At 37.2% G+C, this 25,915-nt stretch overlaps 2 protein-coding genes and 1 long non-coding RNA gene across 9 annotated transcripts in view; all 3 read left to right on the plus strand.

Annotated features, from left to right (window-relative positions):
- Nucleotides 1–2,320: 2,320 nt before the first annotated feature.
- Nucleotides 2,321–6,427, plus strand: znf1086 (zinc finger protein 1086). The gene is made up of 3 exons (XM_017355716.4): nucleotides 2,321–2,360; nucleotides 2,830–2,979; nucleotides 4,047–6,427. The coding sequence occupies exons 2-3, from the start codon at nucleotides 2,895–2,897 to the stop codon at nucleotides 5,159–5,161; spliced, it is 1,200 nt and encodes a 399-aa protein (XP_017211205.3). The 5' UTR covers nucleotides 2,321–2,360; nucleotides 2,830–2,894; the 3' UTR covers nucleotides 5,162–6,427.
- Nucleotides 6,428–8,844: 2,417 nt separating this feature from the next.
- LOC137491317 (uncharacterized) lies at nucleotides 8,845–10,419 on the plus strand. The gene is made up of 3 exons (XR_011011288.2): nucleotides 8,845–8,914; nucleotides 9,196–9,322; nucleotides 10,284–10,419. It is a non-coding gene; the product is annotated as an uncharacterized lncRNA (long non-coding RNA).
- Nucleotides 10,420–13,702: 3,283 nt separating this feature from the next.
- LOC137491181 (NACHT, LRR and PYD domains-containing protein 3-like) overlaps nucleotides 13,703–25,915 on the plus strand; it is a 38,347-nt gene continuing 26,134 nt past the window's right edge. For 3 of the 7 annotated variants that reach the window (XR_012402466.1, XM_073948128.1, XM_073948131.1), the window contains exons 1-4: nucleotides 13,703–13,744; nucleotides 19,346–19,466; nucleotides 21,122–21,400; nucleotides 23,947–25,765. Coding sequence is in view for 5 of the 7 variants with exons in the window: in XM_073948128.1 (XP_073804229.1) it covers nucleotides 21,142–21,400; nucleotides 23,947–25,765 (2,078 nt within the window). In the remaining 2 variants the exon portion in view is untranslated. The remainder of the gene's footprint in view (nucleotides 13,745–19,345; nucleotides 19,467–21,121; nucleotides 21,401–23,946; nucleotides 25,766–25,915) is intronic. The other 4 variants (XR_012402465.1, XM_073948127.1, XM_073948130.1 and 1 more) reach the window with 2 other exon arrangements.

The following is a 25,915-nucleotide window of genomic DNA, read 5'->3' on the forward strand; positions in this document are numbered from 1 at the left end:
GGGTAATTTTCATGTTCTATACTGATATATTCAGTAGTAAATCTCTGAATTCAGGATCATCTCCTGGAGTTTACATCAAAAGAGGAATCCATCAAGGATGTCCCATCTCACCTTTTCTTTTTAATATAGCTGTTGAACTTATGTAATTATATTTAAAAAATTCAGAGCACACTTTAGGTATTGATATACTTGGTAGGACTTTTAGTTTAAGTCAGTTTGCTGATGACACTCTATTAATTCTTAAAAATAGGGAGGTGCTCCCTTTAGCTCTTGTCAAAATCTCTGTTTCCTAAAGCTTCTGAATTCACCTTAAACCTAAGAAAATGTGGAATATTGACTATTCAGAATTGTACTTTAAGAGAATTAGAGGGTATTCTAGTAAAAGAAGAAGTTAAATATTTGGGAGTTACCATCACCAAAAATTCTGTTAACCCTTAAAGACCTAGAGGTATTTTGTGGGCACCTAATGGGCCTATATTATTATTTTTTTTAAAAGCAGTTTTATTTTTATTTTAGCAGTCAGCCTCAAGTGTCATATATCATTTTGAACAGGAGAACCTGAAGTTTCAATCTGTATCATTTAATAGAGAATGTGCAAATTTTAATATTAAAATGGAAGGTATGAAAAAAATCCCTAAATCATTGGCTAGCTAGAGACCTTTCCATATAGGGTAAAATTCTTTTGACTGGGATTATCTAAAATTATATATTTAACTTTTCCCTTATATACTCCTCCTAAAATAGTTAAATCTATTAATTAAATATTATTTAAATTTATTTGTAAAAATAAAACACATTATTTACGTAAGAATTATATGATCAAAGAGTTTGAATATGGAGGTTTAAAAGCAATCGATTTTGAATGTCTTCATGGCACTTTTAGAGTTAAATGGTTAAAAGAGTGTTTAGCTAAGCCTTATTCAATATTGTATCATATCCCAAATAATTTGTTTAAAAAAATGGTGGCCTTGAATTTGTATTAAGATATGATTATGATTGTTCAAAACTTCCTTTGAAGCTGTCTACTTTTCATAAGCAAGCACTACTTTTTTGGAAAATGATATTTACCCATAATTTTCCCCTCATAAATCCACTCTTTGAAATAAAAGGGCTGTTATTATTAACAGGAAATCATTGTTTAGAGGTGACTGGTACAATAAAGGCATTATATTTATTAATGATTTGTTAGATGTAAATGGACTGCTTTCTCATAACAAATTTTTAAATAAATATAGAGTTAAAATCACAGATAAAGGTTATATTGAAATTTGCGAGGCTATACCTATTGCTTTGTTTAGGTTAATTCAAAGTAATTGTTTTGATCTCCCATTTATACTTATAACTTTTCTTCCATTTTTAAAAATATCAAATGTTGATATTTTCGATGGTAAATGTAACATCAAGCTTATTTACAAACAATTTAAACGCTTATCATTGGTGATTTTAAGTGTCATCATCTAGGAGTTGTTAAACCCTTAGTAGAGGACAAAGCTTTTACCTTTTATCTTAAATATCCTGTAGCACCCAAGGTTAAGGAAACTCATTACAGAATTGTATTCAGGATATATCCTGTGAATTAGTTTATTCAAAAAAACTCTGATGTTGACAAGTGTAGCTTCTGCTTAAATCTTCCAGAAACACTCGATCACTTATTTTTTTCTTGTGAAATTACTTTTAAATTCTGGTTTGACATCCATCCTTGGCTTTCATTAAAGATGATTTCAGTCCCCCCTATTGTTTTAGAAGATATTTTATTTTACAAAGCTGATTTACATTGTTCTTTCTCTGATGTTGTGAACTTTATTTTAATGAGTGCTGACCCTCTTTCAGGTGTTTTCTTTCTGAGGTAGAGAAAGTGGCTCAAAGCTTCAAATACTTCAGAAATCAAAGTAAAATAACTGAAGCTCTCTGTACTTTATTTTTTAAAACACTTATTGTCATAATGTTTTGTTTTTCTTTTGATGTAGATCTTTTGTTGCAGTTGTAACAAATTAAATTTATTTTATATATTTTAATGTTAAATATGCCTTGCGATGTTGACTGTTCCCTGTTTTGTGATGTAAACTTTTTTGCAACAATAAAAAAAAAACACTTAAACTTAGTGGATTAAACAAGTTTTTCAAAATTGTTTTAAAATGTTTGGATTAAAAGTTTTGATCAACTTCAAATTCTAAATGTCGATGTATATGAGAGACAGCAGATATGTTGTGTAAAGTGGAAAACGAGGGAGAAATTGATCATGTCCTGACTGCAACAGTAAGTGGCCAAAAAAAAACTGAACAAAAAAGACTTTTATTTTGGTGTGGTGTGTGACGTCATTAGGCTGCGCCGCTTCCGCGCTGCAGTTCAACTGGAGGAAGGTTTGTTTCACAACTTTACACATATAAACCGATTGATTAAAGTTTCAGGTTTTTCTTCCAATATGACATACCTGCTGTTGACTTTTATTTTAATTCTTTATACAACGTAGTACTATTTTAATCTCAGTAATCGAGGGCTATTGTTTGAACAACAGAAATGTGTTTTAATGAAGGTTTTATTTATTTACTAGCATAATGTCATTCTAATATAAGTAAACAATATTCTATATATATATATATATATATATATATATATATATATATATATATATATATATATATATATATATATATATATATAATAAATGGAGAACTAGTTTTTATTAGGTCATTTGTTTGTGGCTATTGTTTCTTGCTCAGACTTACCTGATTTATTTTTGTCAATCACTCTCATATAAAGAAACTGTTGAAGCAAGTGTTGAAGAGAAGTTATTTTGTTTCTGTTCATTGTTTTGTTCATTTTAAACAGAATAAAGTGTCCAAACACAGAGAAAAACTCCTGCTGAAGCGACTGATCTCCACACTGTTATAAAGATGGTGTTTATTAAAGAGGAGAGTGAAGATGTGAAGATTGAAGAAACATTCACAGTCAAACAGGAAGATCTGCAGGAACAAACAGGTTGGTTTTCATTCTCGAAACCAACTCAGTCATTTGATCCTCATTCAGATATATTTTAATAATAAGAATACTAAATTAAATCCATCTTGCAGCCCTGAGTGTGCTGCCTAGTTCTCTTAAATGCACATAAGCACTCATTGAAAGACAGGAACGAGTTTCTTTTGTTACTTGTTCTCAGGTCTTTTGTCATTATTTTATGTATTATTAGTCTCCCATTTTCTCTACCTTCTTAAGGTTGTTGCTTTTTTTGTTCTCCTACTGTTTGTAAGGTGTCCTTGAGCACTAAAAACAGCCTTAAGCACTAATGTCGTTTTAAAATTATTATTGAACGAATCCTTATATTTGCGCGTCACTATACAAATTTATCAGGACTTTGATAAAATGAAAATGGAAAGGATTGGAAGGGAATTTGCTGTGCTCTATCATTGATAGGGAAAAGGAAACTCTTTGCTAGATTGACTTTGTATCCAGAAACATTTCCAAATTCTGAAATTATTGTAAAAACTTTTGGAATACATGTATCTGGATTCGACAGAAAAAGAAGATCATCCGCATATTATTATTAATATAGTCAGTCGTCGACTGAGGTGGGCCGGACTAAGGCTTGAAATTCCAGAGCTAAAAAGGAGTCCCACTCCGGCCCTGTTCCCTGTCTGCTTTACACATTTTAGAAAAACATTTTGTTGTAATTATAAATATAAACAAATAAAAATTCCATTTACAGCTTTCAAATCTGTCTTATTAATATGACCAAAATTACTTTTATGATCAATTATGTAAGAAAGTCTAAAAACTGGACTGACACGGTTTTAATTTACTATAACTTCTGTTAAGTGGCTTTGACAAAATTTACATTGTAAAAGCACTACATAAATAAAGATGAATTGAATTGAATCTGCTTAAATGTGTACATGTTAATGGACCAAACAAAATATGATCTGATTTATTTTACATTTACCATGCATCAAAATTGCAGTGTGTGTAGCCAATGTTTCCAGTGTCTTTTCACTTTTCAGCTTTTGATGAGAGTTGTAAGATTTAATGAAAACATGTTTTATTTATTTCAGACCTAATTGAAGAGAATGAGGGCAGTAAAGAGGAGGAACATCATGTCAAAATTGAGAAAAAAACTAATTTACAGACTGATGGTATTTTGAAAAGGGGAGACAAAAATAGTTTCACCTGCACTCAGTGTGGAAAGAGTTATGGAAGTAAAGACTATCTTAAGATTCACATGAGGATCCACACTGGAGAGAAACTATTCACATGCCCTCAGTGTGGGAAGAGTTTTGGAAGAAAAAGGGAACTTAAGATTCACAGGAGGATCCACACTGGAGAAAAACCATACACATGCACTCGGTGTGGGAAGAGTTTTAGCCAATCATCAAACTTAAATCAACACATGAGGATCCACACTGGAGAGAAACCATTCACGTGCACTCAGTGTGGAAAGAGTTTTAACCGATCATCATCCCTTAATGAACACATGATGATTCATACCGGAGAGAAACCATTCACATGCACTCAGTGTGGGAAGAGTTTTGGAAGAAATTTCGATCTTAAGATTCACATGATGATTCACACTGGAGAGAACCCATTCAGATGCACGCATTGTGGGAAGAGTTTTAGCCAATCATCATACCTTAATCAACACATGAGGATCCACACTAGAGAGAACCCATTCACATGCACTCAGTGTGGGAAGAGTTTCCACCGATCATCATCCCTTAATAATCACAAGACGATCCACAATAGAGAGAAACCCTTTACTTGCACCCAGTGTGGAAAAACCTTTAACAACTCATCACACCTTTATGAACACATGCGGATCCACACTGGAGAGAAACCATTTACATGCACTCAGTGTGGGAAGAATTTCAACCAATCATCAAACCTTAATCAACACATGAGGATCCACACTAGAGAGAAACCATTCACATGCACTCAGTGTGGGAAGAGTTTCATCTGCTCATCATCCCTTAATCTACACATTATGAGCCACACTGGAGAGAAACTTGCACTTAAGCAGCGGTCACAATGGACTTTTTTCCCCATGGATTTCCATTCATACGCACGGGAATGTGTCAGACCGGAAACCAAGTTTGTGTGTCAAGTTTCGCAGTTCACTGCATTGCAAAGTTCAAGCTTGGTGAACTCTGACCTGCAAAATCGCATCACTTGACTGTGTGAGACCAATCAAAGATCAAAACATGACCTTTCTGGACAGAAATGTAAAATATGGACCAATAGCTCGCTTTTTTGTCTAATAATCTTGTTTAATCCCGTCGCTTTTCACAGCGCCAAACAACAGAATTTTGCATGCTCAAACTCTAGTGTGACCACAGCTGCGGTGTGGGATGAGTTTCAGCAACTCCTCAGACCTTAATAAAGACCCACACTGGAGATAAACCATTAAATGCACTCCGTGTGGGAAGTTTCAACCAATTAGCAAACCTTAATGAACACATAAAGATCCACACTGGTGTGAAAGAGTATATGTGCTTGAGTGTGAGAAGACTTTTATTTCAAAATTTAAACTGCACCCGACGTTTCACACTGGAGAGACCGTACAAGTGTTCACACTGTGACAAGAGGTTTAATCATTAACACATCTGAAAACACAAAAGAGTATTCACACTGGAGAGAAACCATACAGATCTGATGAGTGTCTACAGAATTGGACAAAAGTTGCACACATGACATGAATGCAGCAAAACATTTTCTCTGTGCACAATGTTTGAAAAGGCTGAGTGACGATATACTGTTTTCCAACACTCCTACACTGCAGTAGGTGGGGTTGTAAATGTGTTGCGCTCCTCGCGTTTACCGTAAACACAATGATGGCGGCTGAGAGAAGAACAGTTTCATAAACATCTGACAAACAGCATCTCAGCAGCTTAAAATCTCTCTTTGCAAGTGATTGTACAGGTGCGGATACATCTGTACTCCACTCTCCAGTGTATTCATGTAGCTAGTGTTGTTTTGGATGATGTTCTCTGTCTGACTACCTGAATGAGTAGCATCACTGGAAAGACACAAATAAATAAAGATGCATTATGAATATTTTATGATTTAGGCAGAGTGACAGGTATTAAGTTTTACAATATTAATACACTTTGATGATCCCAAGACTCCAGATTGGAGTATGTGGTAAATCCTGATTGGATGCCTGCATTACTCATCTATGGGTATATAAAAGTTGTTGTGCTAGGCTGCTAGCTAATCCAGGACGCTGTGGCTACTCAGGAGTCCTCCTGTCAAGACCTGCCATCTCATTAAATCTTTAACCTTATGGTTTTGTTTTGCATTGCTTATATCATGTAGTAAAAGTGTTGTTGTGATTATATCCTAAGTTCTTTATCTTCATTATTATCCCTAGACATTTGTTGGTTGCTTTGATTGATGGTTTTATGAGTTACATTTTATAATAAATAATTTGCATTCAGGCTATTTTGTTGGCTCATCTCTCTTTTATGTTGCGACTCAAACAAGCAGATCATAACACTTTGTGAAATGTGTCCGGTTGTATTTAAGATCCTGTCCTTTCAGTCATGACCATAGGTGAGAGTTGGAACCTTGATTGAGCGGTAAATTGAAAAAATTGCCTTTCATCTCAGCTCGTTCACCACAACAGACAATCACATCAACTGCATTACTGCTGCCACTGCACTGATCCATCTTTTAATCTCACATTCCATTCCTCATGAAAAAAACGCAGATACTTAAGCTACATTTGAGTTAAGGACTTTCCTTCAAACTGGAGATGGCCACCTTTTTCCAGTCGAGCACCATGGTCTCTGACATAGAGGTGCTGTTTCTTTCCCTGCCATGTCACACTCAGCAGTAAACAGCAGTGGTGGGAGTAACGAATTACAACTACTCATGTTACTGTAATTAAGTACATTGTTGGGGTAATTGTACTTCCATGGGTAGAATTTTAAGCCTGTAATTTTACTTGTACTTGAGTACAAATTAAGCTGAGTAATCTACTTTGTAACTTTTAAAATCACACTTCGTTACAGAGTACTGTAAATAAATTATTATTTCAACCCCACACTGACCAGCATTTCTGTAGCCAATAAAAAAAGGTCATCTTAATGGACCAATGAAAAGCCTGGTATATTATTTGAACCGAAAAACAAGTTCAGGCTACTGCAGATTTACGTGAGCTGACCGTCATCATCATACAGTCACGAAGTTATCAATAGACATATGGAGATTTAAGACAGAAGAAATGAGGAAGAAAAAGCAGAGGATGAATGCCCATGGCCACACCCGGAGGAGCTGTTCACCTACAGGTACATAGGGAAGAAAGGGGACAGCTGTGCTGATGCAGTGTGAATAGCTATGTTATCATCTTAAATGCTAATTAAATGTATGCCCAAAACTAGAATATTGCATAAAAGACTATGCAAATAAAGCAGCGTTTCCATCCAACAAGTCAAAGAGAACAAAATCGCCACCTTCTGATTAACTGGCGACAAACATCAAAAGTAAAAACAGAATATGCATCGGTGGGAGCAGCTACGGGACTATATTATCTTCATTTAATAAATGACTTGCAGTGAACGCGCGCTGGCGTTTGAAGGCGCGAGACATGGAGTGCAGACACTCTTGACAATTTTGGAGGTCATTAAAATACTAATATTATAACAATACTGAAATGGTTGAGGCGGTTTAGAATGACCAAAACAACACTTTAGATGTTTTACAATGTGCTTAGCCTGCTGTTTTGTACATTCACACACATTTTCGAAAAATATTCGCATTATAGCATTTCCATCAACCGTTTTTATGTGCATATCCAAAAAGCGCATACAATAAGTGAATGAAACCTGCCTTCTGCTGTGCCATCTGGCTTACACAGGGTTTCCGAGGGGTCTTAAAAGGTCTAAAATATAAACATCTAAAATTTAGGCCTTAAAAAGTCTTAAATTCGCTGTTCTAGGTCTTAAATATGCTTGCACAGGTCTTACTTTTCCGATGTCCATGTAATGCTACTCCTAATGCTCATTTAAATATTTTTTTGTTGTTGCTTGGTGTTACATCCCTTGGATGTATTTATTATTATTGTTGTTTGTTTATGTGTTTACTGCCCAGCCGGCACACGACCGACCTTCAACGTTGAAATATGGTTGAAATAAGGTCAGATGTGTTTTGAACGTTGAAATAATGTTGATAGAACGTTTAATGTTGAACGGTTGAAAAACAGCCTGCATATGACAAGGCTTCAACGTTGAAATGTGGTTGAAAATACGTCAGTAGTTGCTTTAATGTTGAAACAATGTTGAATGATAAATGGTTGAAAAAGGTTACAGAAATCCTTGTACAAATCAACGTTGACATTTTTTTATCATGATCTGTATGTTGAATTAACGTCATGGCTTCACCCAATATTCAACATGTTTGGTTACCATGGTATCGGAGGACTCGGCGCACGCGGCCGCGCGCAGCGCTTCACTTCACTTAATTACGAACACCTGACCTGCAGTGCAGTAGAATTCAGAGGTAAGCGTGTTTTTAGATGCTTTAATGTTTTATTTACCCCCCGATTTTGTTTTACACACAGTGTATCTTAAATGTGACTTGGTGTAGTGTTTCGAATTTTGAAGCATTTAAAACTTTCCAGTTTGGTTTTTAGTCTTGTTTGCGCTCCGGTGACGCGCAGCTAACCTCGAGGTAATGTCACATGTTTAACGTTAGTCTAAATGAGCGTTTTTATGGCAAATTCAAAGCGATAAACTCCAAACGCAGTTTGAAGTTACTGAGCAACGTTATAAAACAATATCCTTTTTATACGCTGTATCATTAGTGTTATTATTACAAAGTGAACTGCTTTCGTTTCACTGTTGTTGTTGTTTTTGCTTTTAGACATGTAACTTAGTCCAGAGACGCACTAACTCGCACAGCATTGAATGGAAAAGGCTTTGTCCATGTAAGTTTACTTTAGCTTTAACTAAGCTATCTGTTAAATCTTCTTGGTGCTTTGGTTGGTGATATTCTTTCTAATCTGTTTGTTTATTGATTGTTAAGCTATGTTGTGATATTATATTGTTATATTGATATTATTATTGTGAAATCATGTTGTGATGTTATACTATGTGACAGTATTGGGGAACAAATATGTATTTAGTTAGAAATTAATGCTTAAATTACACTTTGTATAGTAGCAGATAAGAGGTGTAATGGGTTTTAATTTTCTGGGTTTTCTGGAAGGTCCAGTTGAGGGGCATCAAGAACATGCAGATGGCCTAAACCTGTGTCAGCCTGGACAGACTGCAGTTCTGCTATTCCACGCCAAGGCTTTTGTATGGATGTCTGACTACTACTGTGTTCTCTAAAGGTATTACTGGAGCAAAACAACAGCACCTGTTACAGTGAAATTTGTATTCATAAAAATAGTGATACATGTGTAGCAGGTCCAGTACATGTGATGTCATTGAGAAGTTGTTTTTATTAAATGTCATTAAAACAAATAAATAAACATGCTATTTAAATAAATCTAAATATTAAAAACTTGAGGATTAAGATGAGAAATGAAATGCATCATCTGTCTTGCGAAAGGGGTCTACTTAAGAATTCTGGTGTTTTCCAACTGAAAGGGATAGTTCACCCAAGAATGAAAATTTACTCACATTTTACTCCCCAAATGGTTTAAAACCATTATGAGTTTATTTTGTTGAACACAAAAAAGAGGCTATTCTGAAAAAAAAACTAAAAACCTGTAAACATTGACCTCCATAGTAGAAAAAAATACTATAGAAGTCAATGGTTATAGATTTGCAGCTTTCTTCAAAATATCTTCTTTTGTGTTCAATGTGGTCAGTAAATGACGACAGAATAAACATTTTGAACTATCCCTTTAATTCTCTGTCCTACATGAAGACTTTTGTAGAATTGCTACTCCTTCTAGAGTTTTTCTCAACCATATGTCTAAAAAGCTTCAAACAGCTTTTACAGTACATGTAATGGTTTACAACAACTTGTAATTATTAGATGTGTTGAATGTTTCATGATTCTTTGCTGCAGCCTTTGTTAAAAAAAAAAAAAAGTAATTTTTTTGAGAATCTGAAATTTGAATTCTGGAAATGCTGGCACCGGTGGTGGCGAAGGGCTTCCTGACGATATCACACCTAATTCTTCACTTCCCTTAGTTAGGAATATTCAGATGGATGAGTCAAAATTATTGAGTGTGACGATATTATAGGACAAATTTGGATTCAATAAAAAATAAATATTTGAATTTCACTTTGTATAATAGCAGATACCAACTTAGTTGCAACCTCGTATTTCATTTATTGCAGGTTTTCTGGAAGCTCCATTTGAGTTCATCAAGGACATACTGATGGCCTAAACCAGTGTCAGCCTAGACAGACAGACAGACATCTAATGCAGTTCTGCTACACAAGACCAAACTCTCTGCTTTTGTATGGATGTCTGACTAGTACGGTGTTCTCTAAAGGTATAACTGGAGCAAAACAACAGCATCCGTTACAGTGAAATTTGTGTTCATAAAAGATATGTGTAACAGGTCCAGTACATTTGTCATAAAGGTTAAATCACAGTAAGTACTGTAAAAATAACTTGTTTGCCTTTGCCACAACAGGTCATATATACGCTAACACATTTGTAATTACTGTTTTGTTTTGCCTCACTAAAGTGTTGTTGGAGCTTGGTATGTTCACAGTTGAAATCACTGAAGTCACATGGAACGTTTTGACAATGTGTTTTGTGCCTTATCTTGACAATGACCATCTTGGGACTATTGCTGTCTGTAGAGGATGAGGAGCATTTAATCTAAAATATTTTAGTTTGTGTTCTGAAGATTAACAGGTCTCTGGGATGACACAAGTACTTAATAACAGAACCTATATGAACACTTAATGTGACATGTAATAGTGAAATAGTGGTCCTACATTCACAAATGTGAGCCATTTTTATAAGACCCCTGTGAACATGCAATTTTTATGATACTAATAATAATGGAATAACAAATTGCTATTACTGTTGTGTTTGTGAGAGAGAATCAAACCATATATTCTACACATTTTCTTGATGATTTACTGAAATATTTGTCTACATGTTCCACTGTCACAGGTGCTCAGTTTTGCTGCAGTAATGCTAAACACAATAGATGTACTTTATGCAAAAAAAAAAACAAAAAAACTACTAAATATTTACCATGCAGACCTGCAAAGTGAAGGAGTAATGTCAGGTTTAGATTATAGCATGAGTTTTCACTATTGTGAAAGTGAAGCCATTCATTCACAATGAATTGGAATAGCAAAACTCATTATTGATTTTGAAGGAAACTCACCTGGTGTTTGAGAAATAATTCTGTATTTAAGTGCTAGACTGATATAGATGTTTTAGTGTTTTACACTTGATTCTTTGTCCCCAGTGCCATCTTTTACCTCAAGTGTTTCTCTCAACCTATAAAACCTCAAACAGATGTAATGTATTTCACTTGTGATTCTTAGTTGTGAGTGATGTTTTTTATTTTATTTTTTTACTGCAGCCACTTTAAAAATGGGTATTTTGTAAACTTTGTAAACAGAATTGTATTTTGGAGACTGTGATGGTTGAAGCGTAGTTTAGTTACTTAGTTTAATTTAGTTAGTATCTGTCTTTCTGAAGACGGTAACACTTTACTAAAAGGTTGTATTAGTAAGTGTTAATGTATTTACTAACATGAACAAAGAACAATGAAGTATCTTTCATATAAAGAAAGTACAGTTCATGTCAGCTCAGTGCATTAATGTTAACAAGCATACATTTTGATTTTAATAGCATCGGGACATATTTCAATAAATTAAATGATTAATAAATGCTGTACGAATATTTGTTCTTTGTTCATGTTAGTAAACATTAACTAACTTTAATTCATGAAACCTAATTAAAAAGTGACTATTTAATTGTATGCCTTGTTCTGTATTTGAGTGTACAGCATGTATAGTAACCTGCATGGTTTTAATGAACTATGTATGCTGTAAATGTTGCTGTATATTTAGAATAACAGAAATAATGAGGTGTGTATTAAATAAATGGATACACAGGCTAAGTTGTGTATTTGTGTCGTGTATTTTTTATTAGTAAAAATTTGTTTGCTATATTTATGGACTTTGCGTTGTATGTAATTTCTATTTAACTTGCGTTGAAATGTATGACGGTGAAACAACGTCACGGTATCAACGTTGATCCAATTTGCAAAATCGAAAGGTAATTCAACCTTCATTCAACGTCTACAAAACGACCACAATTCACCCATGAAAAAGGTAAGAGTGAAACAACGTTGTGATTTCAACGGTGAATTACCGGTGGTGGTCCGACGGTGAAACAACGTCACAATATAAACGTTGATCCAATTTGCAAAATCGAAAGGTAATTCAACGTTGATCCAACCATAGACCTGACGTTGATTCAACGTTGAATCACCGTTGAAATGCCGGCTGGGCTAGCATTTATTATATATATATATATATATATATATATATATATATATATATATATATATATATATATATATATATATATATTAGGGGTGTCAAAATTAATCGTTTCTTCGGTGCACCGCAATGCAGACGCGGACAATTCGGTATCGGTTCAGTAATAATCATAACCGGTTATTACTGACGTCATTTACCTCATATGCACTCTGTTGCAAGGGAGGCGATCGTGAGTATTTACAGCGCTTTAACTACTTAAAACTCATAAACTGTGCAAAATTTCACTGTGTGTGTTTGCTGGATCAGTCTTTCACTGACATATACAACAATACCCCCTATTTCACTGAGATCGAGAGAATGAAAGTAGCCCACTCCATTTCCTCTCTCTCTTTCTTACACACACACACACACAGTGGCCCATTTGACCTGCTGGGGTGGCTTTTCTTCTCCTCTCGGCTGTTTTACAGCATTACTTTTGGATACAGAAACGAGCGCGTGTCAGCAGAGTTTTCTCCACCGTGTCTATCATACATCAGCTGTGATCGCCGCTGCCGCCTGCCACTTATCAGTGTCACTTATCTGAAGAGCGCAGCGCGCAAGAGCCAATCGCAACCACTTTTGTTGAGGGTGTGACCAATCAAAGAGGTGTAAGAGAACTAGACAAGGATCAGAAATTGAGCTAGATGTTTATATTTGTTTATATTATTTGCTTAATGATCGTTTTGTTTAAAAATACAGTTTATATATCTGACTGTTTGTATTAAATGAGGAAATTGTATTACAAATAATATATAAATATAAATATATTCATACATTTTAATACAAGAACTGCTGTTGTGAAGAAAATATAAAACTGTGTATGGAAAGCATCGTCAATGCACCGTGATGCACCGAGATATCGAATATGAACCGAATCGATGGCATGATAATCGTTTTATTGAGTCCAGCTTAATATGAGCTGCTGTGAATGATATCAGGATCACACGACGTAACTGGGGCTAAAATTCACATATTGTGACTTGTGTTACTGAGATTATAACAAGTACAGTATATAGCACATTTGTAAAAGTGACCTGTTGTATCACAGCGACTGCTTTACTTTTTTTACTGTCAACACTGCTATTACCAGCTGAGCAAAGCCTCCATTTTTATCTTCTATTCTTATCTTCTTGTGTGTCTGTGTTTTTCATCTGACTGGTTATTTCCTCATATCTCAAACAGGTTGTGACATGTTTTCCAGAGGTGAAAGAATTTTCAGATGTGTTGTTCAGCTCAACAGTTCAGCGGAGGAACAGACAGATCTGCAGGCATTATTTGAGGTGAGAGTTTGCTCTTTCTGTGCTTTATATCATCTATAAGTGTCGTCTGATTATCCGTAGATCATCTTTTTGTGTTTCTGAGACTTTACTGCTGAGCTGAAGACATTCTGAGGATTTCATTTACACCTTTAAATGTCGAGTGTGTTTCTGGAAGAGGATCACAGAAAGCAAAAACCTTCGCATTCTGATACTGAAATCTGTGTCCACAGTGCTCTCGCTCAGCACAGTGAACATTTCTGTAGTTATATTGTTTTAGTCATTTGATATGCAGTGACACACAGTCGAATAATTCGCCAAACAGATCAGCCACTTTTGGCATAAACAATCATAAAGTCCTCCTGCTGCAGGATTTAGGAGGTTTGCTGGAGGTCCAGCTGTCGTACAGTAAGGGGTTTGCGTTTTTAATAAATTACGACAGTATGTGTTCATTTAACAGTAAGAATGATTTATAAATCCTTATGAAACAGTCCCTTAAATGTCACGCCTCAGCCTCAGCTTCGCTCAAATGAACCGCTCTCTGGCACACCTCTTCCAACCGGGCCAGGGCTGGACAATTTAACCATATCTGAGCCCTAGTCAGGGCACTCACACTTCTCAAACGTACAGGAAAACAGGCCTGGCACAGTTCGGATAGCATACTGTGAGTGAGCCCTTACAGAATCTCTAAAATGCAGAAAACTCAAACTGCAATAACAGTATTTAATAATGCATTTAGTTTGTTTTTTGAGCTGAGTGTCTTTATATGACCATGGTGATTTACAGTACAGTGGATTCACACAATCTTATGTGTCGATACATGAGCTGAAAACCCTGAAGAGTGTCAGCAGTCAGACCGGTTTCATTTGTTTGCCTGAAGTGTTTCTGCTTTAACTGATTCTGATGATAAGCAACTGCTGTGGCTACAACTGTCACCTGTTTTACATTATTTATACACTTTAATTTGTCTAAATACTATTAAACCTGTACATTTCAGAGCTCATGACATTTCTCAAAACTAAAGCAGAAAACAAAGTAACAAATTCTCCTCTAAAATAAGGAAAATCATTTTCAAAAGTACATTCACTCATTCATTTCATTTTCAGCTTAGTCTCTATATCAGGGGTCACTAATCTTGTTCCTGGATGGCCGGTGTCCCTGCAGGGTTTAGCTCCAACTTGCCTCAACACACCTGCCTGGATGTTTCAATATACCTAGTAAGAGCTTGATTAGCTGGTTCAGGTGTGTTTGATTAGGGTTGGAGCTAAAATCTGCAAGACACCGGCCCTCCAGGAACAAGTTTGATGACAACTGCTCTATATTAATCAGGGGTCGCCACAGTGGAATGAACCGCCAATTTATCCAGCATATGTTTTACGCAGCTGATACCCTTTTAGCGGCAACCCAAAACTGGGAAACACCCATAAACCCTTACATTCACACTCATATATATAGCACATGTGTTTGGACTGTGGTGGAAACCGGAGCACCCAGTGGAAACCCACGCCAAGATAGGGGGAACATGCAAACTCCACACAGAAATACCAACTGACCCAGCCCAGGGCTCGAACCAGTGACCTTCTTGTAGGCAATCGTGCTACCCACTGCGCCATCGTGCTGCCCCCTTCAAAAGTACATTAAAATAAAAATAAATACAAACGTTTTTCCCAATCGTTTGAGGTCACAATTATTCAGCCATTGTTGGAATATTAGTCAAGGGTTCAGATTGACTTTATTGAACATCTCAGAGTGTTCCTGACTGCATGATTGTGCTGTGTTTGGTTATTAAAGATCACCCCAGGATTCCTGACTGAATGGGAAGGGTTAATTTTAGCGGACTCCAGTTTGATCATGAAGATATAATGTGTAGTCAGTGCAGGCAGGACTAGAAGTTTTGCTGGATTGAGCTGCAGGTGATAGTCTTTTACTCTGATGGAGAAGTTCTAGGTCATTGCCCTGAGATCTCTGTCTTTCTTTCTATCTATCAGCAGTAGAAGCTTTTGCTCTGCTTTTAATATTAGTGTTACAATTACTGTAATATATTAGTTTTTGCTGTGATGCAGAAATGTAACAGGTCACTTTTCCAAGTTTGGTAATAGTGTACTTGGTACAATCTTAGTAACGCATGTTGTGGGTCTGTGTGTTCTTTCTGTGTTGTGTGTTTGGGTGTGGTAGGCTGATGTTCTGTGTTTACTAGTAATGTATTAACTAGCCTAATGTATTATAAATTAATAGCTTAGTTCTTATAAACAATCCGTTTATAAAATACATTATTAACAAATCTTTAGGCGACTGAAGAATAAACCGAATATGTAATATGATCCTTTCATAATGATCACAGCTTAACAAGCTAGCACTCATTTTATTTATAAACATAAATAAAAAAATAAAAGAAATTTTAAGTAATGGAACATTATGTAAATAATCTAAAGCAGGGGTGGCCAATCCTGTTCCTGGAGATCTATCTTCCTGCAGATTTCAGTTGCAACCCTTATTAAACACACCTGCCTGTAATTATCAAGTTGATTTCAGGTCCTAATTAATTGGTTCAGGTGGGTGTGATCAGGGTAGGAGCTAAACTGTACAGGAAGGTAGATCTCCAGGAACAGGATTGAGCACCCCTGATCTAAAAACTACAGGCTAAATAAAAGCTTAGTCAGAGCCGAACATCTGCGGTCACCGCGCGCGTGCAGTTTACAGCTTCCGTAAAGATCAGACAGTCTATACACATCACACAATCTCAATAAACATTTCATGTAAATGTATAAATATTTCGATAAGTATTGTTAATGGAATATTTATAACAATATGATCTCTCTTTTGGTTATATGCCGGCTTTGAGCTCTTATGTGTGCACTCTCTCTCACCAGCGGCAGTTGACAGGGCGCTATACACACTACACTGACATGACAGGTGCTGAACTCCTTGAGGCCAGTTTTATTTGATGGCGATTTGCGCGTTGTTCCTTTTTTAAAATGCTTTCTATTTTTTTAATCTTTTAAGCTAATATTAGCTATCAGGTAGCATAATCTAAGAGATATTACAGTTCAATAACGTGGTGCGCAGTAAGACTATTGACCAACACCACCCTGTAATGCCTAATTCAGACTGCGTGATTTTAGCCCCGATTTTGGCTCGCCGACAGGTTTTGAGAAATTGACAACAAATGTCTGAAATCCCAGGCAAATTGGTGCTCGTGCACGGGAGTGACAATCACACAATATGAACTATCAAAGACGGGATCTGAGAGAATCGCCGATAAGTCGCAGATGCCTGTGAGATATTTGACATGCTAAATATCTGGAGCTGTCGGCGATTCAAATCATGCTGTGTGAAATGAGTTATGACTGAAAATAACATCAGCCATCGCCTACAGCCAATGAGAGAGCAGCATTCACTTGTGTGTGCGTGTGTTATACCTGCTGCAGGCCAGCAGGAGGCTGCGGGACAAGTTAAAAGCGCTCTTTTTCGATTTATTTGGACCCACGAAATGGAGGAAAAACTAGTGGAGGTTTGACAGGACTCAGGAGCAACCGTGTCTGTTTGACGTTTCATACAGAAAGAAATTAGTTTATTAGCAACGTTGAGGAGAAATGGCTAATTTTCTTAGCAAACATGTACATGTTTTTAGCAAACATGTTCATGTTCTACCCCACTCAAGGCTTCTTTCTCATTATGTAGTTAATAACAAAAGATATATGACGTGTTTTTGGCTGTGAGACGTAGTTTGGACGAAGTTGTCGGCGATTCTTCCTATAGTAAAGTCATGCAATGTGAAAGCCCCTGTCGCCGATCCATCTTGCAGTGTAAACAAAGCAGCGACGAAACGCTAGCCCAAATAGTCATGCAGTGTGAAAACATCTGTGACATGACTACTTTGAAAACCATGCAGTCTTAACTCGGCATAAGTTCACACACTGCAGAGACTGTACAGGTCCTCTAATGTGTTATGAATTGCATATTTCAAATGACAGCGAGACATGCTACATTTAGTGTATATTTTTGGCTTCAAACAGCCTTCTGTTAAACTTTGTTGAAACCAAATCTATGAAGTATCGGTACTCTGTATCGGCAAGGACACAAATTAATTAATTGGTGCATCCCTACCTTCAGCATCAGTGTGGTCACGTGGTATTGTTGTCACTGATTCCTTGTTGTTTAGCACCACTCAGCTGACTCATCAGCACGCTACAGCTGCTGACAATCATTACTATACTTATATCTAGTCAGCGTTTCACATTGTCAGTTTGCTGTTGTTCAAATTTGTGTCTCATCAGGCTGTCCTTGCTGAGTTCCGTTAGTAGCAAGCTCGCTTTCTGAAGCTGATTTTCTTCTCTGTATTGGACTTTCCTTGCATCCACCTGTTGACAGCTATTTCAGTTTCACAAACTATTTGTGACTGCTAATGTTTCAGGCTCTTGAGAATGAATAAACTCCCTGTTCACTTGCTATTGAGTTCAGTCCAGTCCAGTTCAGATTTGTGACACATCCCTACAGCTTCCCACACAGAGAGAAGGATCACAATAACAATTATAAAGCTTTTCTGAAACATTACAATAAGCTGTAAGCTCTAAGTTTCACACAGAGGCGATCTCTGGTACTTTCAGCAACACTGCAGAGAGGCAGGACAGAGCTTCATCTCTCTGACATCAGGCTCAGGATGGCAGACATGCTGCTCGGCTTTTGAGCTGGTAGAGTAACGAGCAACAGGTGTAAATGATCATCTGACTCTCAGAAACAGCAAAATCCTCTGAGTAACATTTCCTCAGCTCAGAGTCTGTTTGGTTTTACTCTAAATTGAGTTAAAGTAACTCAGCAGCAGAGTTAAGCCGCGGTCATACTGCACTGTTCTCCATTTATATGCACTCGAATGGACAGGCTGGAAACACAAGCTCATGCGACAAGTTTTGCAGTTTGCTGCATTGCAAAGTTTAAGCTTGGTGAACTCTGACCTGTAAAATCGCATGATGTGACTGTAAGAGACCAATCAAAGATCAAAACATGGGCTGTTTCTCGATTCCAACAACACAGAGAACAGACTTGGAGTCTTGTGAAGACCGGTCTTGCCTGGTCACTTCGGAAGAACAAACTCGGGAGACCGGGAGCATTGTGAACGCATTGGACCAAGTCTAGCTTCCATATAACAGCCAAACATGGACCATATCTGGGCCTAGTCTCAGTCAAGTTATTTACCTATAACTTGTCCTGAACTGGGCAAGCTATGGCACAATGTTTGGCCATCGTCTAAAAGCCAGATTTGGTGTGTCATGACTGAAATTTAGAAACCCATGAGGCATTGCACTTTAGGCACATTAATAATGGTAATGCTTAGAAATGGTTAATAATTGTCACCAACTCGGTCCCAGTCATTCCCCTCGCTGGCCAGCAGAGGTCATCATCACTGGACTATTGACATTACATCATCCCCACTCACTCAGACACTAATTGCTACACACTTGTTACACATTACCTGATCACACTCACACACATATAAGCAGCTCACACACACACTCCAGAGCGATGTCTTGTTCTGCCATTGCTGACATTTCTGAGCATTACTTATCCTTGTCTGATCTCCCGTTGCTAACCCGGACTGTTCCTCGTCCTTGCTTTGCCTGCCACCAGTCTAGAACCTTGCTTTGTATTACCGACATTGATCCTCGCCGCCTGCCTCTGACCCATGCCTGCTACATCGACCTATGAATGCCAGCCGCCAGCTTATCCACCTTATAAGACTGTGATTGATGTGAGTTCATACACCAGTGCATATTGTGTGTTCATTATTAAACTGTGTTTAATAAACGTACTGCAAATAGATCCCTCTGTGTCAGACCCATCGTTACAATAATAATATAATTTGTAAAATAATAATTTAGTTAATAAAATATATGTAATGTAGGGTAAATTCAGTTCTTTCACAACATACAAGAAACAACAGATTAATAAAATTGAATTGTTTCCTGGATTAAAATGAAGGCATTAGAAAATGCAAACAGAAAGATGGAAACAATTTTGTGCACCAAAATATTTCTTTACTCATAAAAATAATAATAATAATATTAATAATAACAATAACAATTGAAATGTATTTTAAAAATGGGTTAAGATAGGCCAAACTTACATGGCCCACATATCAATTTGTAACATCTGGCCCAAATACTACATTTGGCATCTGGCCCATGTCTTGCATGTTGCCTTAAAGACGGTGCCACAGGGGCGGACTGGCCATCTGGCAATTCTGGCAAATGCCAGATGGGCCGGACCAATTTTTAAATGTGGGCCGGTCAGTTTTTTTTTAAATATGTATTGTTTTTAAGTGCAGACAGCTTTTATTTCTTGCTAGATGTGATATTATGATAATAATAATAATAATAAAAATAATAATAATAATAAATGTTAAGCATTTGGCCCAATCGGCATCTGCCGCCTGGTTTCAAGATGGGCCGACCCAATACGAGGTTACCCATACATTATCAAAATCTGGCAAGAATGTCATATTATTTCACCATCTGTAGACTAAATAGTGAATGTGTGTGTCTGTGGGTGGGGCTGTGTCGGTGTGGTAATGTGGGCTGGTGTGGCTACAGTGCCAGGGCTGAATTTTTGTCCCAGTCCGCCCCTGCGGTGCCACCTTTGCCAAACCAATGTTTGGCTCATATGCTGTAAACCAGTGGTGGATGAATACCTGCTCTAACAGCTTTATAACAACCTGGGCAAGAATGCTTGCTACATGGGCACATTCTTGAGCTGCTCCAATGATCATCCAGTTCTTTTCCCATGTCTTCATTAAGCTCAGGTCTAGATGGCCATGTGTGTCACAATAAAAACAACATGATTCAGAGGATTCTTATTTAGCTTTTATATTATATTAGTCATCAGTTTTTTTCAGTGTTCACTTTTTTGCAATAATTCTACAACACCATCAGATAAATCTTATTTTGCACCGCATATGAATTATAAGATGTAAACTTTCAGGGTACCACCACAGTGATGGGTATTTGTACTCATATTAAGTAGTATGCCAGGGTCTTTTAACATTGGGCATATGTGTGTGGTTCTCCACCAGTCTCATCTGTCATCTAAAACTGGTTTTATGAGTTTTCTAAAATGGTTGTGTTTAACCAGTTGAACATCTAAATAAACACTCCTGTATGATGATACAGGAAGAAGAGTTACATAGCTTTTGCTCAAGACACAAGTTAAGTAGGCAAACAAACATCTACATTGTTCCTGGTTAGTAAGAGCCACTTAAAGAAGTGACAATCAGTTTTCAATATTTAACTTTCTGAAATGTGAAGTTTCCTCTAACAGGGTAATTTCATTATTTAATTAATAAATAAATACTTAGGTCCATATGTTAATTGTGAAACTAATTCAGATGTTGTTGCTCTTGTCCTGTAGCGGTGAATAGGTGAAGCACCATGGCAAATGTTAAACAGCTGCTCAAGAAATCACTGGATGAACTGCTAGAAGATACACTAAAGGACTTTCGGTGGCATTTAATAGATGACCATAGAGAGATTTCAAAAGCTGAATTGGAGAATGCAGACAGGCGAAAGATAGTGGATAAGTTGGTGTCATGTTTTGGATCAGAAAGAGCTGTGAAGATCACAGTGGACACCCTGAGGAAAATCAAGCAAAATCAATTAGCTGAAGAATTGGAGAAAAAACAGCAGCAAGGTAATGTTTAATTCACTGTCAAAATTTACAAATGTGATCATTTGATTTACATTTTTACGGAACCCCGGAAGGGACGTAGTGGGGGAGAAAAAAAATGGGTGGGTGAAAAAAAAATAATGGGTGAAAGAAAAAAATGGGTGGGAGGAAAATATATATTTCTAAGTTTTTTGCGTTCCCTCGCAAAGATGTTTTGCGTTCCCTCGCAAAGATGTTTTGCGTTATCTCGCAAAGATGTTTTGCGTTCCCTCGCAAAGATGTTTTGCGTTCTCTCGCAAAACTGTTTCTCCACAAACACTTCCTGTTCATTGCACTCACGTAAACCCTCCCGTTTTTGCTGAAATTCTCCCGTATTTTACCATTATACCCCACTTTCTTTACATTACTGTGCGTATGCTACCTATGAACCAGTGAATGCATGCATAAGCGCTGACTGACAGACGCGCTTCGTACAATAAACTGATCCCAGATCAGCGTCTGTACACGCCGTTTACAGAGGAGCGGGTGTATGTTTAAACAGACAAATACACTGAATAATATGAAACATCTCCGTCCTGCATGTTTTATTTTAAACAGCTTATTTTCTCTTAAATGAGCACAAACAGTTTCTAAAGTAATGGACTGCTTTCATTATAGATCTGTGCATTCTTACAGAGACACATCTGTTATCAAACTAAACAAAACATGAGATTCATTTGCTGCGCACTTGTTTGATAACAGAAGTGTCCCTTTAAATGGCGCGTACAGACGCTGATCTGGGATCAGTCAGCGCTTAAACATGCATTCACTGGTTCAGAGGTTGCAAAGTGAAAGGCGACAATCAGCGCACAGTAATGTAAAGAAAGTGGGATAGAATGGTAAAATATGGGAGAATTTCAGCAAAAACGGGAGGGTTTACATGAGTGAAGTGAACAGGAAGTGTTTGTGGAGAAACAGTTTTGCGAGAGAACGCAAAACATCTTTGCGAGGGAACGCAAAACATCTTTGCGAGATAACGCAAAACATCTTTGCGAGATAACGCAAAACATCTTTGCGAGGGAACGCAAAAAACTTAGAAATATATATTTTCCTCCCACCCATTTTTTTTCTTTCACCCATTTTTTTTTTTTCACCCACCCATTTTTTTTCTCCCCCACTACGTCCCTTCCGGGGTTCCGTACATTTTTATCAGCTCAAATCTTTCATGTTAAAACCCTGTCCTAGCAACGGTTTTTGAGTCAGATGTATTGTCATAACATTTATTGCACAGCTTCTAAGCAATGCATTTAATACATTTAATATTTTGTATATAGCTAATGTGTGTGAATATATTGTTTATCTTCGTTCATCTGAATTTGTTACTTTATTTATATGTGCATTTTTTTGTAATGGGAAGCACAAGACATCTATGTTAATGAACAAAGCAAAACAAGAATAAAGAAGCTTAGAATAAGTTGTAAAACAAACATTTCTGAAACAGGAACACATTGTAAAGCCAGCTCACACTGTCCGTAATGTCTGTAGTGTATGAGTCTGAATGAGTGTGTATGGATGTTTCCCAGAGATGGGTTGCAGCTGAAAGGGCATCAGCTGCGTAAAACATGTGCTGGATAAGTCGGTGGTTCATTTTGCTGTGGCGACCCCAGATTATTAAAGGGATCAAGCCGAAAAGAAAATGAATGAATGAATGAATTCTACTCTTACTAAAGTATATGTAAGAATTGGATTTCTGTAGTGTTCCCTCATCTTCTGTCATCAGGAGTCTGCATGGCTGTTCAAATATTTAAGCATTAGCAGAATCATAATTCAACTGCAAGATATCTATCAAGCCTTCTACACAATTCATGCTTTACAAAAAGAGAAGACCTCCACAGATAAAACTATCAAAACAATCATTTACTACTCATTTGCACAGACAGAATGAACAAATATGTATAAAGAGATGAGCAAAGGAAAACAAGAACAAAGATCAGTTGTAAAATAAACATTACTGGAACAAGAACACATTGTAAAGCCGGCTCACACTGTGCATTTCTTAAATAATAATGAAAGTTGTCCTTGGATCTCGCTTTGGAGGCTTGAGCCCCTGCAGCTTTTCTTCTTCAAATGAAAGAGCCTTTTTCTGAGGACAAAAACTATTATTTTTTTCTTTTAAAAATAAAATATCTCTATATTTGTGTGCATGTTTTGTTTGCAGACAGTTGTTCCTGTGGAGAAAAATAAAAATAACTAAATAAATTGAAAGGTCAGGAAACATTGAGAAAGCAAATGATCAGCAGAGTATGAAGTAATTCAAAAACCTGTAATAGGCACACTTTAATTCTGAAGAATTATTTTTGAAACATACTGCATTATTCTGAGTAATCAATTTTGTTTACATCAATACAATATAAGATTCAAGTCAAATCACCTACCTCTGGTCATTCTACATACCATATAGGTGTCACGTCATTTAAATGATGAAACAAACGACTTCATGAGTGCTGTTGTTATTTTTTAGTATTGTAAAGCACAGGACATAATTATAATTCACTTTAATAAAAAACTAATTGTTCCTCTCTCTTGTAAAGGTGCAGCTTCAGAGACCTGTAAATCCCCTCCTGTTGATTACACAAACACCAGCCGTGAACTAAAGGAGAAGTTAAAGGAGGACTATAAGCAGATATTAATTGGTAATTCACAGCAAGGTCGTAAGAAGAACCTGGATGATATTTACACTGATCTATATGTGGTGGAGAACGAGACAGGAGGAAGAGAGAATGACCATGAGGTGATACAGATAGAGTCAAAACACAACCAACAGACAGCCAAGGATAAACCGCTGAAGTGTAATGACATGTTTAAAGTCCAGCCTGACACAGGTCAACAAAACAGAAGAGTCCTGACACTGGGGATTGCAGGAGTGGGAAAGACTGTCTCTGTCAACAAATTCATCCTTGACTGGGCTGAAGAAAAAGACAATCAGGAAATAGTCTTCATATTTCCACTGCCGTTCCGTAGACTGAATCTGATTAAAGAAGAAAAGTACAGCCTCATAGGTCTGCTTAACAAGTATTTCTTTAGCAGTGGAGGACTGAGCTCTCTTCCTGAAAAACAAGGTAAGGTCATGTTCATCTTTGATGGACTGGATGAATATCGCTTTAAATTGAACTTTAAAGAGGAGGATGGCTTTACAGATGTTGATAAGGAAATGACAGTGAGTGTGATAGTAACACATCTCTTAAAGAGAGAGCTGCTTCGCTCTTCCCTCATCTGGATCACATCCAGACCAGCAGCAGCCAGCCTGATACCCCGAGACTACATTGATCAGGTGACTGAGGTGCGAGGATTCAATGATGAGCAGAAGGAGCAGTACTTCATCAAAAACAGCAGTCCTGAGGTTGCTGGAAACATCATTAGTCACATCAGGAAATCAAGGAGTCTGTACATCATGTGCCACATCCCCGTCTTCTGCTGGATCTCTCTCACTGTTCTTCAGCCTCTGCTGGGTCAAGAGAGCAATGAAAAAACACCCACAACTCTCACAGGGATGTACACCAGCTACGTACTGTCTCAAAAGCAACAGATGAAAGAAAAATACAGCAACGATTCTGAACCTAAAGCCAAGGCCTGGTCTTTTGAAGACATTGTTCTGAAGCTTGGAAAACTGGCCTTTGAACAGCTGCAGGAAGGACAACTGATTTTCTACAAAACAGATCTGAAGAAGTGTGGACTAGATGTCAAGGAAGGGTCTGTGTTCTCTGGATTATGTACTCGAATGTTTCAGGAGGAAAACCCCATTTCAGGGGAACAGGTGTACAGTTTTGTTCATCTCAGCGTTCAGGAGTTCATTGCTGCTCTCTATGTGTTTTTCACTTACAAAGACAAGACAGCAAACCCATTTCTTGATTCCTGGAAAAAGGAACTGACATGGAAACTCTCTACAAAGACCCTGTTTAAACTTCATAAGGATGCAGTCGAGAAGACTTTACAAAGCAAGAACGGACACCTGGACCTTTTCCTCCGGTTCCTGCTGGGTCTCTCTCTGGAGTCTAATCAGAGTAACCTGAAGAAGTTCCTGCCAGGACTGAAGCTCAAAACTGAGAACCTCAAAGACACGACTGACTATATCAAAAAGAAAATAGAGGAGGAGAAATCAGCAGAGAGGACTATCAACCTCTTCCACTGTCTGAATGAACTGAATGATGACTTTGTGGAGGAACTCCAGAAGAGTCTGAGCTCTGGAAATCTTACAAGACAGGATCTGTCCTCTGCTCAGTGGTCGGGTCTGGTGTTTGTGCTCCTGATGTCAGAAGAGACTCAAGAGAAGTTTGAACTGCAGAAATACAGAAGATCTGATGAAGCACTGATGAGACTGATACCAGTGGTCAAAAACACCACAAGAGCACTGTAAGTTTTCTGTATACATTTATGCCCATTTCACACATCGATTTGCAACACATCTGTAACCCATGAGTCAAATGTGTGCAGGGCAGAAACAGCACAGACTATTTGTGTTCACATCAAAGATGTATTACTGATCTCCTGCTTCTGCTTATG

The sequence above is a fragment of the Danio rerio genome, chromosome 4 (genome assembly GCF_049306965.1).
Source record: "Danio rerio strain Tuebingen ecotype United States chromosome 4, GRCz12tu, whole genome shotgun sequence".
Classification (NCBI taxonomy): domain Eukaryota; kingdom Metazoa; phylum Chordata; class Actinopteri; order Cypriniformes; family Danionidae; genus Danio; species Danio rerio.

Bases quoted from the DNA above. Each gene is read 5' to 3' on its own strand.
- znf1086 (XM_017355716.4), top strand. From the start codon at position 2,895: ATGGTGTTTATTAAAGAGGAGAGTGAAGATGTGAAGATTGAAGAAACA. The intron at 2,980-4,046 runs GTTGGTTTTCAT...TATTTATTTCAG, and splicing joins AGATCTGCAGGAACAAACAG to ACCTAATTGAAGAGAATGAG.